A 14067-nucleotide genomic window follows, 5' to 3' on the forward strand; every position below is an offset into this window, starting at 1 on the left:
GTCGCAAATAGGTCGTCTGTCTTAGGTAGCGGGTATTGGTCTTGTAGCGAGAAACGATTAATAGTTACTTTATAATCGCCGCAAATCCTGACCGTGCCATCACTTTTGAGTACTGGAACAATCGGGATGGCCCACTCGCTGAATTCCACTGGGGAGATGATGCCCTCGCGTTGCAACCTGTCCAGCTCGATTTCCATGTGAGGTATGCTCGCGGCTTGTGTTGAATGGGTCATGCCTCTGGGACCAAGTGGATCCGCACCTTCGCCCCGGAAAAGTTTCCAATGCCTGGCTCAAAAAGGGAAGGAAATTTGTTAAGAACCTGGGTACATGACCCTCATTGACATGTGATAGCACGCGGATGTCATCCCAGTTCCAGCGGATTTTGCCCAGCCAGCTCCTTCTAAGCAGTGTGGGGCCATCACCTGGGACAATCCAGAGTGGCAGTTCATGCACCGTGCCCTCGTAGGTGACCTTGACCATGGTGCTGCCCAGGACAGTGATAAGCTACTTGGTGTACGTTCTCAGTTTCGTGTGGATGAGGCTCAGGGCTGGTCTGAGTGCTTTGTTGCAGCACAGTCTCTCAAACATCTTTTTACTCATGATGGATTGGCTAGCGCCAGTGTCCAGTTCCATGGCTACGGGTAAGCCATTCAATTTTACATTTAGCATTATAGGTGGACATTTCGTCGAAAATGTGTGCACCCCATGTACTTCAGCATCTGCCTCCTCTCTCTGAGGCTCGAAATTGCTTTGATCCACCATGGACCGATCTTCCTCTGCCACGTGGTGGTTAACAGGTTTTGGAGAGCTTGCAGCTCATCTGCAAGCTCGTTGGAGGTGCCCCATTGTTCCACAGGTCTTGCAAACATACCCTTTGAAGCAGCATGAATAGGCTGAATGGAAGCCTCCACAACGCCAACAAGGTGTGAATTACTTTGCATTCATCCTTTGTTGCGGACTTTAAGTCATTTGGGTCACCTGAGGCCTGCTGGCAGTTGTAGACTCGTGGGTTCTGCCCTGTACATTTCTGCTCACAAACACAGTTCCAATTAATTTATGAACATTGCTAGCACTTGTGTGCTGAGAGATTTGTCTGGTGTTATCACTGGTGGACATAAACGCCTGTGCTATCGCAATGGCCTTACTGAGGGTCGGTGTCTCTACAGTCAAAAGTTTTCGTAGGATGGTCTCGTGGCCAATGCCCAGTACAAAAACGTCTTTGAGCATTTGCTCCAGGTAGCCATCAAACTCACATTGTCCTGCAAGTTGCCTTAGCTCAGTGACGTAGCTCGCCACTTCCTGACCTTCAGATCGCTGGCACGTGTAGAACCGCTACCTCGCCATCTGCACGCTCTCCCTCGGGTTAAGATGTTCCCAAACGAGTATACACAGCTCCTCATATGACTTATCTGTGGGTTTCACCGGAGCCAGAAGATTCTTCATGAGGCTGTAGGTCGGTGCCCCGCAGACCATGAGGAGGACCACTTTCCTTTTGCGGCGCTTCCTTCTCCGTCCAGCTCATTGGCTACAAAGTACTGGTCTAGCCATTCGACATAGGCTTCCCAGTCCTCACCCTCCGAGAACTTCTCCAGGATGCCCACAGTTTGCTGCATCTTTGCGTTGGATTCGTATACTCGTCGCCAGTTATTGTGTTCCTAACACAGGTGAGACTGCACACAGGGAGGTTAAAGTAACAGTGACCTCAGTCTTTATTAAGACACTCCAGAGTGAGGAACGGGTATTAGGGGCCAGTTTATATACAGTGCTCCCAAGGGATGCTGTGATTCCTTGAGACTTCAGGGGATGCACTCCCTGGTGGCGGAACATGGGAGTGCATACTTTACAGATACACAGCAGCATACTGCTCAAGGAACCCGTCCCTTGCGCACTCTATGAACTCCTCCTCAAGGCTACCCAGACCAATTTGATTTGTCCAATCAATATGGAGGTTAAAATCACCCATGCTTATTGCTGTTCCCCTTTCATAAGCCCCCACTATTTCCTGGTTTATGCACCGACCAACAGAGTTGCTACTGTTAGTGGGCCTATAAACTATGCCCACCAGTGACTTTTTCCCCTTATTATTCCTTATCTCCACCCAAACTGTTTCAAAATCCAGATCATTTGAGCCAATATCATTTCTCACTGTTGCAGTGATTCCATCCTTTATCAATAGAGCTACCCCACGTCCTTTTCCTTTCTATCTTTCCTTCCGGATTGTCAAATACCCTTGAATATTTAATTCCCAGTCCTGGTCACCTTGCAACCATGTCTTTGTGATGGCTATCAGATCATACCCATTTGTCTCAATTTGTGCCGTCAACTCATCTATTTTGTTACAAATGCTACGTGCATTTAGACAAAGTGCCTTTAAATTTGTTTTTTTACCCTTTTTTGCTGCTTGTTTCCTTCCTCCTTCAAACTCACTTTCTTTATTTTTGCTTTCTACTTCCAGCTTTACTCTCCTCCCTACTGAATCTATTTTCAGGTTCCCATCTCCCTGCCAAGTTCGTTTAAACCCTCCCTAACAGCACTAGCAACCCCCCCCCCCCCCAGCGAGGACATTGGTCCCGGCTCTGTTGAGGTGCAACCCATCCGGCTTGTACAGGTCCCACCTCCCCAGAAGCGGTCCCAATGACTCAGGAAACTAAAGCCCTCCCGCTTGCACCATCTCTCTAGCCATGTATTCATCTGCTCTATCCTCCTATTTCTGTACTCACTAGCTCATGGTACCGGGATTAATCCAGAGATTACTATCTTTGAGGTCCTTCTTTTTAATCTCTCTCCTAGCTCCCTAAACTCTGCCTGCAGGACCTCACCCCTCTTCCTACCTATGTCATTGGTACCGATTTGGACCACGGCCTCTGGCTGTTCACCCTCTCCCCCCAGAATGCCCTGCAGCCGTTTAGTGACACCATTACATGATGGTTGAAATAAGTTGAACCACATACCAATTAGCCTAATTGGACTTCAAAAAATATAATACCAATTCAACCAGCAGAGTAAGAATATTCAATAAGTGAAGGTCTCCAAAGACTATGGGGTCAATTTTGGCCACCATTCTGCACTGTTCTTTTGGCGTATGCAGCTTTTTTTTTGAGCAGACAATAATCTGCAAGTTTGGCCAAAGTTTCTCCCCATTCTAAAGTAGGTACGCAGATTTTTTTAGTTCCCGATATTTTTGTATCATTGGGGGCGGAACCTGCCGTGTGCGCCACCTCTGGCCATTTAAGCGAGTTTGGCCAATTTTGATTTTTTTTCTAAAACGGCGCACAGCACCCTTGTGAAAAACCTTCCCTGCACTTAAGGAAATTGGCGCAGAGAAGATACCATTGTTCAGCGGAGCTGAAGACAGGGCAGGTAGGTGGGTCATTTCGGCCTGGGATAGGTGCGGGCCAGTGCGAGGTCCTTTCGGCTCAGGATAGGTGCAGGCTGGCCCACTGTCATCCCGGGCCGAAAGGACCCCACACCGGCCCTCTGCCATCCCGGGCCGAAAAGACCCCGCACCGGCCCGCTGCCATCCCGGGCATAAAGGACCCCACACCGGCCCTCTGCCATCCCGGGCTGAAAGGACCCCACACCGGCCCTCTGCCATCCCGGGCCGAAAGGACCCCACACCGTCCCACTGCCATCCCAGGCCGAAAGGACCCCGCACTGGCCCGCATTACCTCTTTGGCTGGGATTAACTGTCTCACCTGGTCAAGGCACTGGAGAATGGATGGCGTCCGTGCATTCATACTAAGTGAGCCAGAGCCTCCAGAAGAGGAGGAGAGAAAATAACGAGGGGCGGGGGTGTGGAAAGAAAGAGAAGTTTGTGTGTTACAAATCCTGTGGGTTGCTCATGATAAATCAGATAGTACATGAGCAGGCCAGTGCGGGGTCTTTTCGGCTCGGGATGGCAGCGGCTTCAGTTTCCAGCCCAGCCTCAGCCCTTTTTCAGTTTCCAACCTCAGCGTTTCTGAGCATCCCTCGTTACCCTAGCAACATCAGTTTTTGGTGCAGACCTTAAGTTCCATTCACAAAGCTTAAGGCCAATCTGCACCGCTCCAAAGTCAAAGTTAATTCTGGTGAAAGTTGGATTTTTTTGGGGGGCTCATTTGGGCCACTAAAGAATCGGACATACCTCTTCAACTGCACCAAAATTCACCCATATGGAAAATTGAGCCCTAAAAATGTAACTGAAAATCGTCACCAATAATTTAAAGTAAATTAATTTAATATATCTGTATCTGTAGCTTCAGTGCCAGGTCAAGTATTTGATCGAAACAAATTATTTCTTCAAATTTCACCGTAAAATAATTAATCAGTTCTATTCATTGCAATGGGTTTAGAATTCATGTCACTTTTTCTGAAAAATCTCACAATAGTCTGACTGAATCAGACTGTTTGCAAATTCAGTGTCCTATTTGACCCTTAGCTGAGCTTCAGACTCCGTATAATCTCCCATCACAAAGACCGCCTACTTCTACTTCTATAATATCGCCCCTCCCCACGCATGCATCAGCCCATCTGCTGCTTTTATTGCCTCCAGACTCAACTATTCGAATGCTGTCCTGGTCGGCCATCCATCTTCCATCCTCTATAAATTTAAGCTCATCCAAAACTGTTGCCGTATCGTAACTCAGACCAAGTCCCGTTCATCTATCACCCCAGTGCTCACTGACCAGATTGGCTGCTGGTCCTTGAACGCCTCTATTTTAAAATTTTCATCCACGTGTTCAAATCCCTGCATGGCCACACCCTACTCTATCTCTGTAACCTCCTCCAGCCCGATAACCATTTGAAAATCTGCGCTGCTCCAATTCTTGTCCATCTTCCCTTCACACCACTATTGACAGCTGTGCCTATGCTCTAAGTTCTGGAATTCCCTCCCTAAACCTCTCTGCCTCTTCACTTCTTTTTCCTCCTTTAAGACTCTTCTTAAAACCTACCTCTTTGACCAAGCTTTTAGTCACCTGTCCTAATGACTCCTTCTTTGACTCACTGTCAATTTCTGTCTGATTACGCTCCAGTGAAATGCCTTAGGATGTTTTATATATAACTGTAAGTTGTCGTTGCTGACATTGGCAATACCACAATGGTAAAAAATTCCGTTATACAAAAGCTGGGAGCAAAGGTCAGGAAAAAGGGGGAAGAAGATCTGGCTCGTCGGGTCTCTGCCCCTTTTATGTTGCTCCACAATTTCTGCTGGAGCTTGTCTACAGTAGGCGCAGACACTTTGAAGCCATTCAGATAAGGATGGAAGGGGTCTTCTCAACCTACAGCCTAATTTATTTTGGTGAATACCCAGCGTAGGGAGGCCTGGAAAACATGCCCATGTGATCTGCACCCGAACCCTGGCGAACAGGTTTGGGTCCCGTGAATAGGCTGAAGACTATAAGGTCGGCCTTTATTGGTGTCTTAACATCTCCTTCCCTCTAGGATGTCCGGGTCCAAACAGAATTTTCTGCTGTTGATCTCCAATCTTACGACCTGACAAGCAGCTGCAGTGCTGACTTTACTGCCCCTTCTGGTGATGCTAGGCCCTGCTTGTGGGAGAGAGGGGGACTTTTACAAAGGGTATCTCAGCTAAATGCACAAGACAGGAATCTTGGCACTCCTGAGCCTGGACAGGATCAATGCAATTTGGGTTGGTGGGGGGTGGGAAATGAGGGAAATCTACTCTATATCTATTCAAATCATGCAAAGATAGCTGCATAGTTCAATCATGCTTGTCATTCTGCCATTTTGCTATCAGTTGTAAAAATTCTGCCAGTCACACCTGGTGAAAATCATAACACACCCCGCCTGGTGGGGGAGCAGTTATAAAAGCTGTTCTAAGACACATCGCCCCATTCCCGCCATCCCCATCTTAACTGGGCCCTTTTTTTTAGGTGACGGAAGCATCCACCTGACTCCAGCGGAAGCATTATTAGTTCATGCAAATCGGGGTTCTATGATGTAATTTGGAAATCCAATGGCATTTTAAGGCTCGACTGAGCCTGCTGTGGGTGCCTTGCTCAGGAAAACCTGGCAGCGAAGTAGAAGAGGCCCTCTTAAGGTAAGGCATAAGTGGGGTCAAGATAAGCAGGAGTGCTGCTTTAGGCCCCACAAAGAAAGTCTTGGCCGTGGCTGCCTGGACTCCCCACTTCCCACCTGTAAAACGGCCCCAATGTCCGCTGATTAATAAGGCCCTGGGATTTTGATCTATTCGAAGTTCGCCAGTTACCTCTTTCCACTGCTTTTGGAGGTGCAGCTGGTTGGTGGGATGTAAATGAGGCCCGGGAGTTCAAACAGATGAAACAGAGAAGTTTGACGCTTGCCCCATCCCCTGTCCACTCAAAACTTGCACCCAGTTAAAATCCTCCCAGTGTCTTGATCAGATTTAAATATCCTGACTCAATTTTATCTGTACTCTAATCACTATAAACCCACTGTTGGAGCTGCTAGATGCAACTTTATTGAAAAGCGGTGTCAACAGCTGTCTTCCTCCTCCTCTGGCATCTGTTCTTTCTGGTCACTTGCCAAAGCTGTCTCTTAGAACTTCTGTGAATCCTCCTCTCCATCTATCTTCTGCCCTGACGATAGTTCTGCTAAAGAGAAAGCTCATCTCTTGGTTCACTTTCCTTCTCCAAATCTATTCTCAAAAATATTGGAAAGAATTTATTTTCATTGCTTCATTCCATTTGACTAGTAAGACAGACGTCAAGGTAATTTTCAACTAAATTCTCAAATCACTCTAACTGTGCTACAGTTGATGGATGATGGCCCACTCCTATAACTCAGGGATTTCCCAAAGCATTGTCTAATCACTACTTCCTGATTTACCTTACCTTCTAGAAACAAGGGGACATGGGAACAGGAGTAGGCCAGTCAGCCCCTCGAGTGTATTCCGCCATTTAATCAGATCACCGCTGTATTTCAATTCTATTTACCCACCTTTGATCTATATCCCTTGATACTATTACCTAGTAAACATCTATCAATCTCAGGTTTGAACATTTTAATTGACCAAGTATCCACAGCCTTTTGGGGGAAAAGTTCTAGATCTTCACCACCCTTTGTGTGAAAAAGTCATTGCTGATTTCACTCCTAATGGTCTAGTTCTGATTTCTTCTTTAATCTTTGTCATGTCCTGTACTATAGGTCTTGGTTTCTCAATTTAATAAAAAGTATTACGATATCTATGCAAACTATGTACACCAAATTACTATACTATACCCATTAATGAATACTTTTCCCACCAATTTATCACATTAACATATTGAACAATCAAGTTGGAAAAATCATACAATTTGTGCATTACGATTTTACTCTTTCCAGCTCCTCTTTGGATAAACAATTAGTAGCTAGTGATGATGTATGGGTTTACTCCAATCAATAAACTTGTGGCTGACATGTAAGCTCTAAATTCATTCACTGGACTGTATGAGAATTTCATTTAGTTCATTCATATCTAAAATATTTTGACATATCATTCATATAAGTCCAGTCTCTCCATATCAAGTGTGGTAGACTTGTCAGCTCTAAATTCGTTCTTTTGAACATGAGCTGACATTTGTTATGTTCAGAATAAAGTCACAGGACTATATCACAAGCTCAAATTGTTGTGACCTTGGTCTCTTTATTCAGACTCTAGAGTGAGGAAGCAGCATGGTGAATTACCTTTTATACATGCTTGCCCAGGGTGCACAGATGATCCTTAGGTCTCCCACAGGTGTGCCCCCTTAGTGGCAAGTCTAATATTTGGGTAAGGTCTACATACATAAATAACATCACTTCCCCCACAAAGTCTTATTGTGCAAGTTATTTGCAAGTTGAGGCGATCTGGCACCCCGCACCTGGGTTGAAGTCCTGACATGGTGGGTTCATCCTTGTGATTGATGGCGAAGTTGATCGTGTTAGTGGGTTGCTGGGGGCCTGGTATTTTCACAGTGGTTCCTGGTTATCTGTTGTTCGCAGTTTGGTCTTGTCCAACTGCTTTACTCGCTAGCCCGGTACTTGGTTTCACAATCAAACGCTCCATTTTCATCACATACATTCCATTCCCTCCCTTGGCTAATGCGGTGCTAGCAGCCCAACTGGGGCCCTGAACATGGTCTACATCACTTATTCTGATGTCGCGTGGAGGGGCCGTGCACTTATGATGCATTCTCTGTTGATGGCATGCGGAAGGCTCGGTTCTGAATGATTCTGTCTGGTGAGTGCATAACACTCAAGATGGCCGGGTCTGTAGGGAGTTACCGTGGTACGTGCCGTGCTAGGTTTAGTGATTTGGGCGCTGACCCTGAGGTCTGGCAAGCCCAGGATGGCCGCAATTGCCTTGAGACTTTCGATAGTGGCGAGAGGCCTTGTGGTCCCCGTGGACATTGGGCCGTAGTATGGGGGCCCCGGATCACCGACTGTGTGTAGCCGCCCTGCCTTGCTTTGCAAAGTTGGGATAGGTCTATCGTCTCTTTGGCAGATAGGTTGCCACATCCCGTCTAGCAGTTCACGTTTGGCAGGCGGTAACGTGGGATCCTGGCTAGTCCAGGTCCTAAGCTGGGGGGCTGTTACGGTTGACCCCTCGCTTTCTAGCACTTCCACGACCGCGAGTGGGTCTGCAGGCTGCGCCGTTTCCACCCCGGGTGTGGGCAACGGTAGCCAACTGAGAGCATAGGTGCCGCTCTCTGTGCCTGGCCTGTGGCAGATCATGTTAAAGTGCACAGACAGAGTTGGACATTCTCGAAACAACGCATCGATCATGGTGTCTCTGCTCTCCAAAGCTTGTGGGTGAACAGCTTGTCTGACTCAAGCACATATTGGGACACTCTTTGGTGCGTCTCTTTAGTCCCGTGAACACAAGCTGCTGCTTTGTTTAACTTATTTGATACATGTTCAATCGTTTGGGGCTCGCCCACTACTTTTGCTTGCTGCACAACACTCCCAACCCTGTGCGGTAACATCACACTTGCTACGAATACTTTGTTAGATACATATACAACTGATTGGGGTTTGTCCGCTACTTTGGCTTGCTGGACAACACACCCGACCCTGTGTGATAACACATTACTTGTTACAAGTACTTTGTCAGATACATATACGACCAGTTGGTGTTCACCCACTACTTTGGCTTGTTGTAAGGTACCCCCAACCCCATACAATGGTACATCATTGGCCGCGAAAGATCGCTCACAAAGGTTACATGGCACACACAATTTATTTGAGCATAGTGGGTTCCTGGCCTTCACCGCGGCTACCCCTTTACCTTTGCCCCAAACCCAGTCGTCTTCCTTGCTGGATGACATATTCCTCCGTTCTGTTGCGGCGACCTTCCGTGGTCTGGACGCTCTTTTGTCCTGTGGTCTGGACGCTCTCTCGAACCGTGGTCTGGACGCTCGCCCGTCTCGTGGCCTGGACGCACTCTTGTCCCATGGTCTGGACGTACCTTCGTCCCGTGGTCTGGATGCCTTCTTGTCCTGTGGTCTGGACGCCTTTTTGTCCCGTGGTCTGGGCGCCCTCTCGTCCGTGTCCGTGATGCCGACTGCCTTGATCTTCCTCCCCAGGTATTTTGCCTCTGGCATCGGGGAGACGCATTCGGATCGTTTTGGCCGGAGTCCCACTCCGCATGGTCGACCTGCAGCCTCTTCCATCGTCGCGAAGAGGTCGTCGGCTTTGGGTGGTGGGTACTGTGCCTGTACCACTGCTCGGTTGAACTTTACTCCTTGGGGTTGTGATGAGCCTCAGGGATCTGCAAATGGATTTGCACTTCGATGCCTGGTTCAGCTGGAAGTGGGGGTTTGCTCGGCCTTTGGGAAAGGGAGGCCTCGCTCGCCGGAGAAGGTACGCAGAGGTCTTCCCAGTTCCATCGGATGTTCCCCATCCACCTACTGCCAAACAGCATTGGCCCATCACCTGAAACAATCCAAAGTGGTAAATTGTGCACTGCTCCTTCATGGAATACTCTTATGTCCGCACTACCAATAACTGGTATCAGTTCCTTGGTGTAGGTGCGCAGCTTTGCCTGAATCAGATCAGCTCGGGTCGCTGTGCTTTGTCGCTCCACAGCCTCTCGAAAGCCTTCTGGCTCATAACTGATTGACTCGCCCCCGTATCTAATTCCATGGTGACTGGAGCGCCGTTAAGTTCAACTTTTAACATTATCGGAGGGCTTTTGGTGGTGAAGGTGTGTATCCCATATACTGCCTCTTCATCCTCAGGTTGAGTTGCCTCTCCTGCTCATTCATCGTGGTCCTTGCTGGATCGGTCATTGTCTCCTGACTCTGACACGTGGTGAGTCAGAGATCGTTTGCACATTCGTTGGAGGTGCCCCATTGTTCCACAGCCCTTGCACACAAAGGGCTTGAATCTACATTGATGAGCTCTATGGCTGCCCCCGCAGCACCAACATGGTGCTAATGGATACGTATTCACGCCCCACGGCGGACTCTGAATCACTCTAGGCCTAGGTCTGGCCTCTGCAATCGGGTGGGTGCTGCCCTGTGTCATTCTGCCTGCTGCAAACATTATTTTGTGCACGGTGCTCGCTGGTGAGCTTCGATTCTGTGAAGATATCTGTTTTGTGTTATCGCTCGTGGATATGAAGGCTTGGGCTATCGTGATGGCCTTGCTCAGACCTAGGGATTCGGCAGACAGCAGTTTGCGAAGGACGACCTCGTGGCCAATTCCAAGAACGAAAATGTCCCGCTACCTTTCCCCCAAGGATCCTGCAAAGTCACACTGCCCCGCAAGTGTCTTAGGTCGGCGACAAAACTCGCTACGTTCTGGTCCTCGGAGCGATGGTGCGTGTAAAAGTGGTACCTGGCCATCAGGATGCTCTCCTTTGGCTTGAGATGGTCCTTAGCCAGTGTACACAGCTCTACCTAAGATTTGTCCGTTATTTTGACCAGTGCCAGCAAATTTTTAAGGAGGCCATATACCGATGACCCACATACAGTGAGGAGAATCGCCCTGCGCTTGGCCGCCGTCTCAGCTTTGTCCAATTTGTTGGCCATGAAGTACTGGTCGAGGCGCTCAATGAAGGCGTCCCAATCATTACCCTCAACAAATCTCTCAAGAATACCAATGGCAGCCATTACCGCGTGAAAGTTTGTGATCCATTACTCGTTGCAAATTTGTTATGTTCAGAATAAATTCACAGGACTATATCGCAAGCACAAACTGTTGTGACCCTTGGTCTCTTTATTCAGACTCTAGAGTGAAGAAGCAGCATGGTAAGTCACCTTTTATACCTGTTTGCCCCAGAGTGCCAGAGTGACCCTTAGGTCTCCTACAGGTGTGCCCCCTAGTGGCAAGTCTTACATTTGGGTAAGGTCTACATACATACATAACAACATTGAGAGTCAGGTTGGATGAGGAATATTGGCATTAGCAGTTGGATCAGATGAGAGGGTTGATATTGGGAGTCGGGTCAGATGAGAAGGGTCACCATTGGGAGTTGGGTTGAGTGCAGAGTTGATCTGCCAATGATTGTCTTTCAACAACAACTGCTGGCTGTACTTATCTTTCTATTCTACACCAAACTCTCCATTCTGGATAGGAGTTTAGGACACACATTTTGTTCTTATACTCCCCTTGTACATCGCTGCTTGCATTTCTTAACATATGCCTTTAACAGGGACATTGATATCATATTATGAAATGAAGCAATTCATATTGAAGTTAATTGATATCTCTAGCACTCACTGTTCCTGCTGTGCCCAGTGACAGGTGATTCATCTGCTGGGTCAAAGGTCCCATCATACTGGCTGGCTGCATGGACATGGTGTGGTCCATTGTGGGCGTTATCACAGCACCCTGAAAGAAACGCAACAATTCAGTTAAATTCATAGCTCATCATTTTGCATCAAAGCTGAATGCAATCCTAATGTTTACATTTTTATAAATGCAATTGGTTTTTATCAAATACTATAGATTCTGAGCATCAATTTTCTGATAATCAATTCTTGATAAAATTTATATGGTTTATAAGATAATGAAGGGAATAGATTGTGTTCCAGGTGACAGCTTGTTTCAATTAAATAGGTTAGGGAGGACCAGGGTCACAAATTTAAGTTGTATAAGGTTACATCTAGGTTAGCGATCAGGAGATGGTTCTTTTCCCAGAAAATAATGGATCTCTGGAACAGGCTGCCATCTCGTGCAGTGGATGCTGATTCGCTGAATTCCTTCAAGCAAGAGCTGAACTCGTTTCTGGCTGCAGCGGAGATCACCTCCTACAGAAGGTAGGTACCGCAGGGAATTCTGGGCCAGAGTGATCTCCTAGATGGGTCGGAGAGGAATTTCCCAGATTTTTTTCTCCAAAGTGGCCTGGGATTTTTATCTAGTTTTTAGCCTCTCCCAGGAGATCACATGGTTTTAGGTGGGATGGAGTGTATCTATTGTGATACACAAGTTATCGCAATTGTATGGGACAAGCAATGTCCGTCATTGTTCTTATGTTCGTATAAATCCTGCAGTAATTATGTTATAATTGCCCATCTTCTTGTGTGACAAGGAATTGTACAGGGATAGCTGGCATCTGAACTGGAAGCATCTGCAAGCAGCAAAACTCACCCAAATTAAAATAATACCCCTCACAAAGAATGAAAATAGTTCTGGGTTCATAGATAGGTGTGTATATGTCTATAGATATAGGTATGATGTTGGGGAGCTATTTCAAGTCTGTAATCTAATATCAGGTTATAGTTGATGGTTAAAAGATCCACCCTCTTGTTTTATAATACCATCACTGTTTTATTGTAATCATTCCAAGTTTTGTACTATTGCACTTATTGGGTCAGAATTTGTGCCTAGCTTATGCGCTGAAATCTCTAGAGAGGTGCTTGAACCCATGACCTTCTGATTCAGAAGCAAGAGTGATACCACTGAGCGAAGGCTGATATCTAAATACTCCTTAATTTCAAGATTTATGCCTCAGTTAAAATAGGACCATCTTCCATAACCTGGATTGTATGAATAGAATTGATGAGGGATCACATTAATGGCCAAGGTTTTGCAGGAGCAAAGCATCTAACGGTGTCTGCCATTTGTTAGACTTGCCCTTCCATGTTTAGGTTTTCAATTTTTTGCCCAGCAAGTTGATGAAACTGCAAGTTGATAATGTTGCAGCAAGGAACAAGGCATCGAGGACATGAGTGAACAGAGCAAGCAACTGTAAAGCCCCTTAACCAATCAGATTGAAGGATTGAGAAATAAACAGTGGAATGACTGAGAATGAAGTGTAGTTTAGAGTGGATAAATTAAATGCCAAATCAAGTAATAAATAGAGGAAAGGAAGATTGGATTAAGAGAGAGAGATGAAAGAGAAAGGAAAAGTAAAAAAATGTAAAAATTTGACATTTAAAAAATCTCCTACAACAGTGAATCCACACTTGAAACTGTTCATTTTCAGTAACAGAGAGGCTAAGTGGCAGTACTAAACAATTATCATGTCGTTAAAAGGGTGCTTACACTTGTAATGATGAGACTTAACCTTCTATAGCGAGTTTAGTTTGTACCGAACGTGCAAGTACAGCAATTTCACGGCATTAAAGGCATTTCAATGGCGAGGCAGACAGTGAAATGATATTTTTGTGAAGCTAACGGTGGAGCAGCACAAGGCGGCCAGTAACTTTTGGATATTCGCATTTAAACCCACATTGGCGAGCACCATCAGCCGCTCCATTATCTTGACAGCAAAATCTGGCCCATTGAAACACATGGCAGAGCAACTCCATCCTAAACTCCATGGGGCCGAAATTGCCTCTCTCCTTAAGGCCTGTTACTATTGCAAATCAGCCGCCATGCTGCAGAGTGGAGTGGCTGCTGATTTTTCGTGGAATGGCAGCTGCTAGCCGAATTACCCTTCCGAGGTTTCCCGGGCGGTGCCCCGATCCTCCCCTACCGCTCCACTGCTGTCGATCCGTGGTAAGTGCATCATTACCGTGTGCGCCGCCGTTCTACCCACCCCCCCCGCCGGCGAAATTCCGCTCTGAAAATCTTCGGCCCACCCAGCGGTCCGGTGAGGCTGTGGCCTTCTGCAACGGCGGTGCGGCTTCCCTTAAAGGGGACGATGCACTGCTGCTGCCACCATGTTTATTATCGTCG

At 46.9% G+C, this 14067-nt stretch overlaps 1 protein-coding gene across 9 annotated transcripts in view; it reads right to left on the bottom strand.

The window, feature by feature from the left end:
• rbms3 (RNA binding motif, single stranded interacting protein) overlaps window positions 1-14067 on the bottom strand; it is an 858736-nt gene that overhangs the window by 30368 nt on the left and 814301 nt on the right. For all 9 annotated transcript variants that reach the window (XM_070880858.1, XM_070880857.1, XM_070880852.1 and 6 more), the window contains one exon: window positions 11665-11775. In XM_070880858.1, coding sequence (XP_070736959.1) covers window positions 11665-11775 — 111 coding nt within the window. The remainder of the gene's footprint in view (window positions 1-11664; window positions 11776-14067) is intronic.

This window comes from Pristiophorus japonicus, chromosome 5 (assembly GCF_044704955.1).
Source record: "Pristiophorus japonicus isolate sPriJap1 chromosome 5, sPriJap1.hap1, whole genome shotgun sequence".
NCBI lineage: Eukaryota > Metazoa > Chordata > Chondrichthyes > Pristiophoridae > Pristiophorus > Pristiophorus japonicus.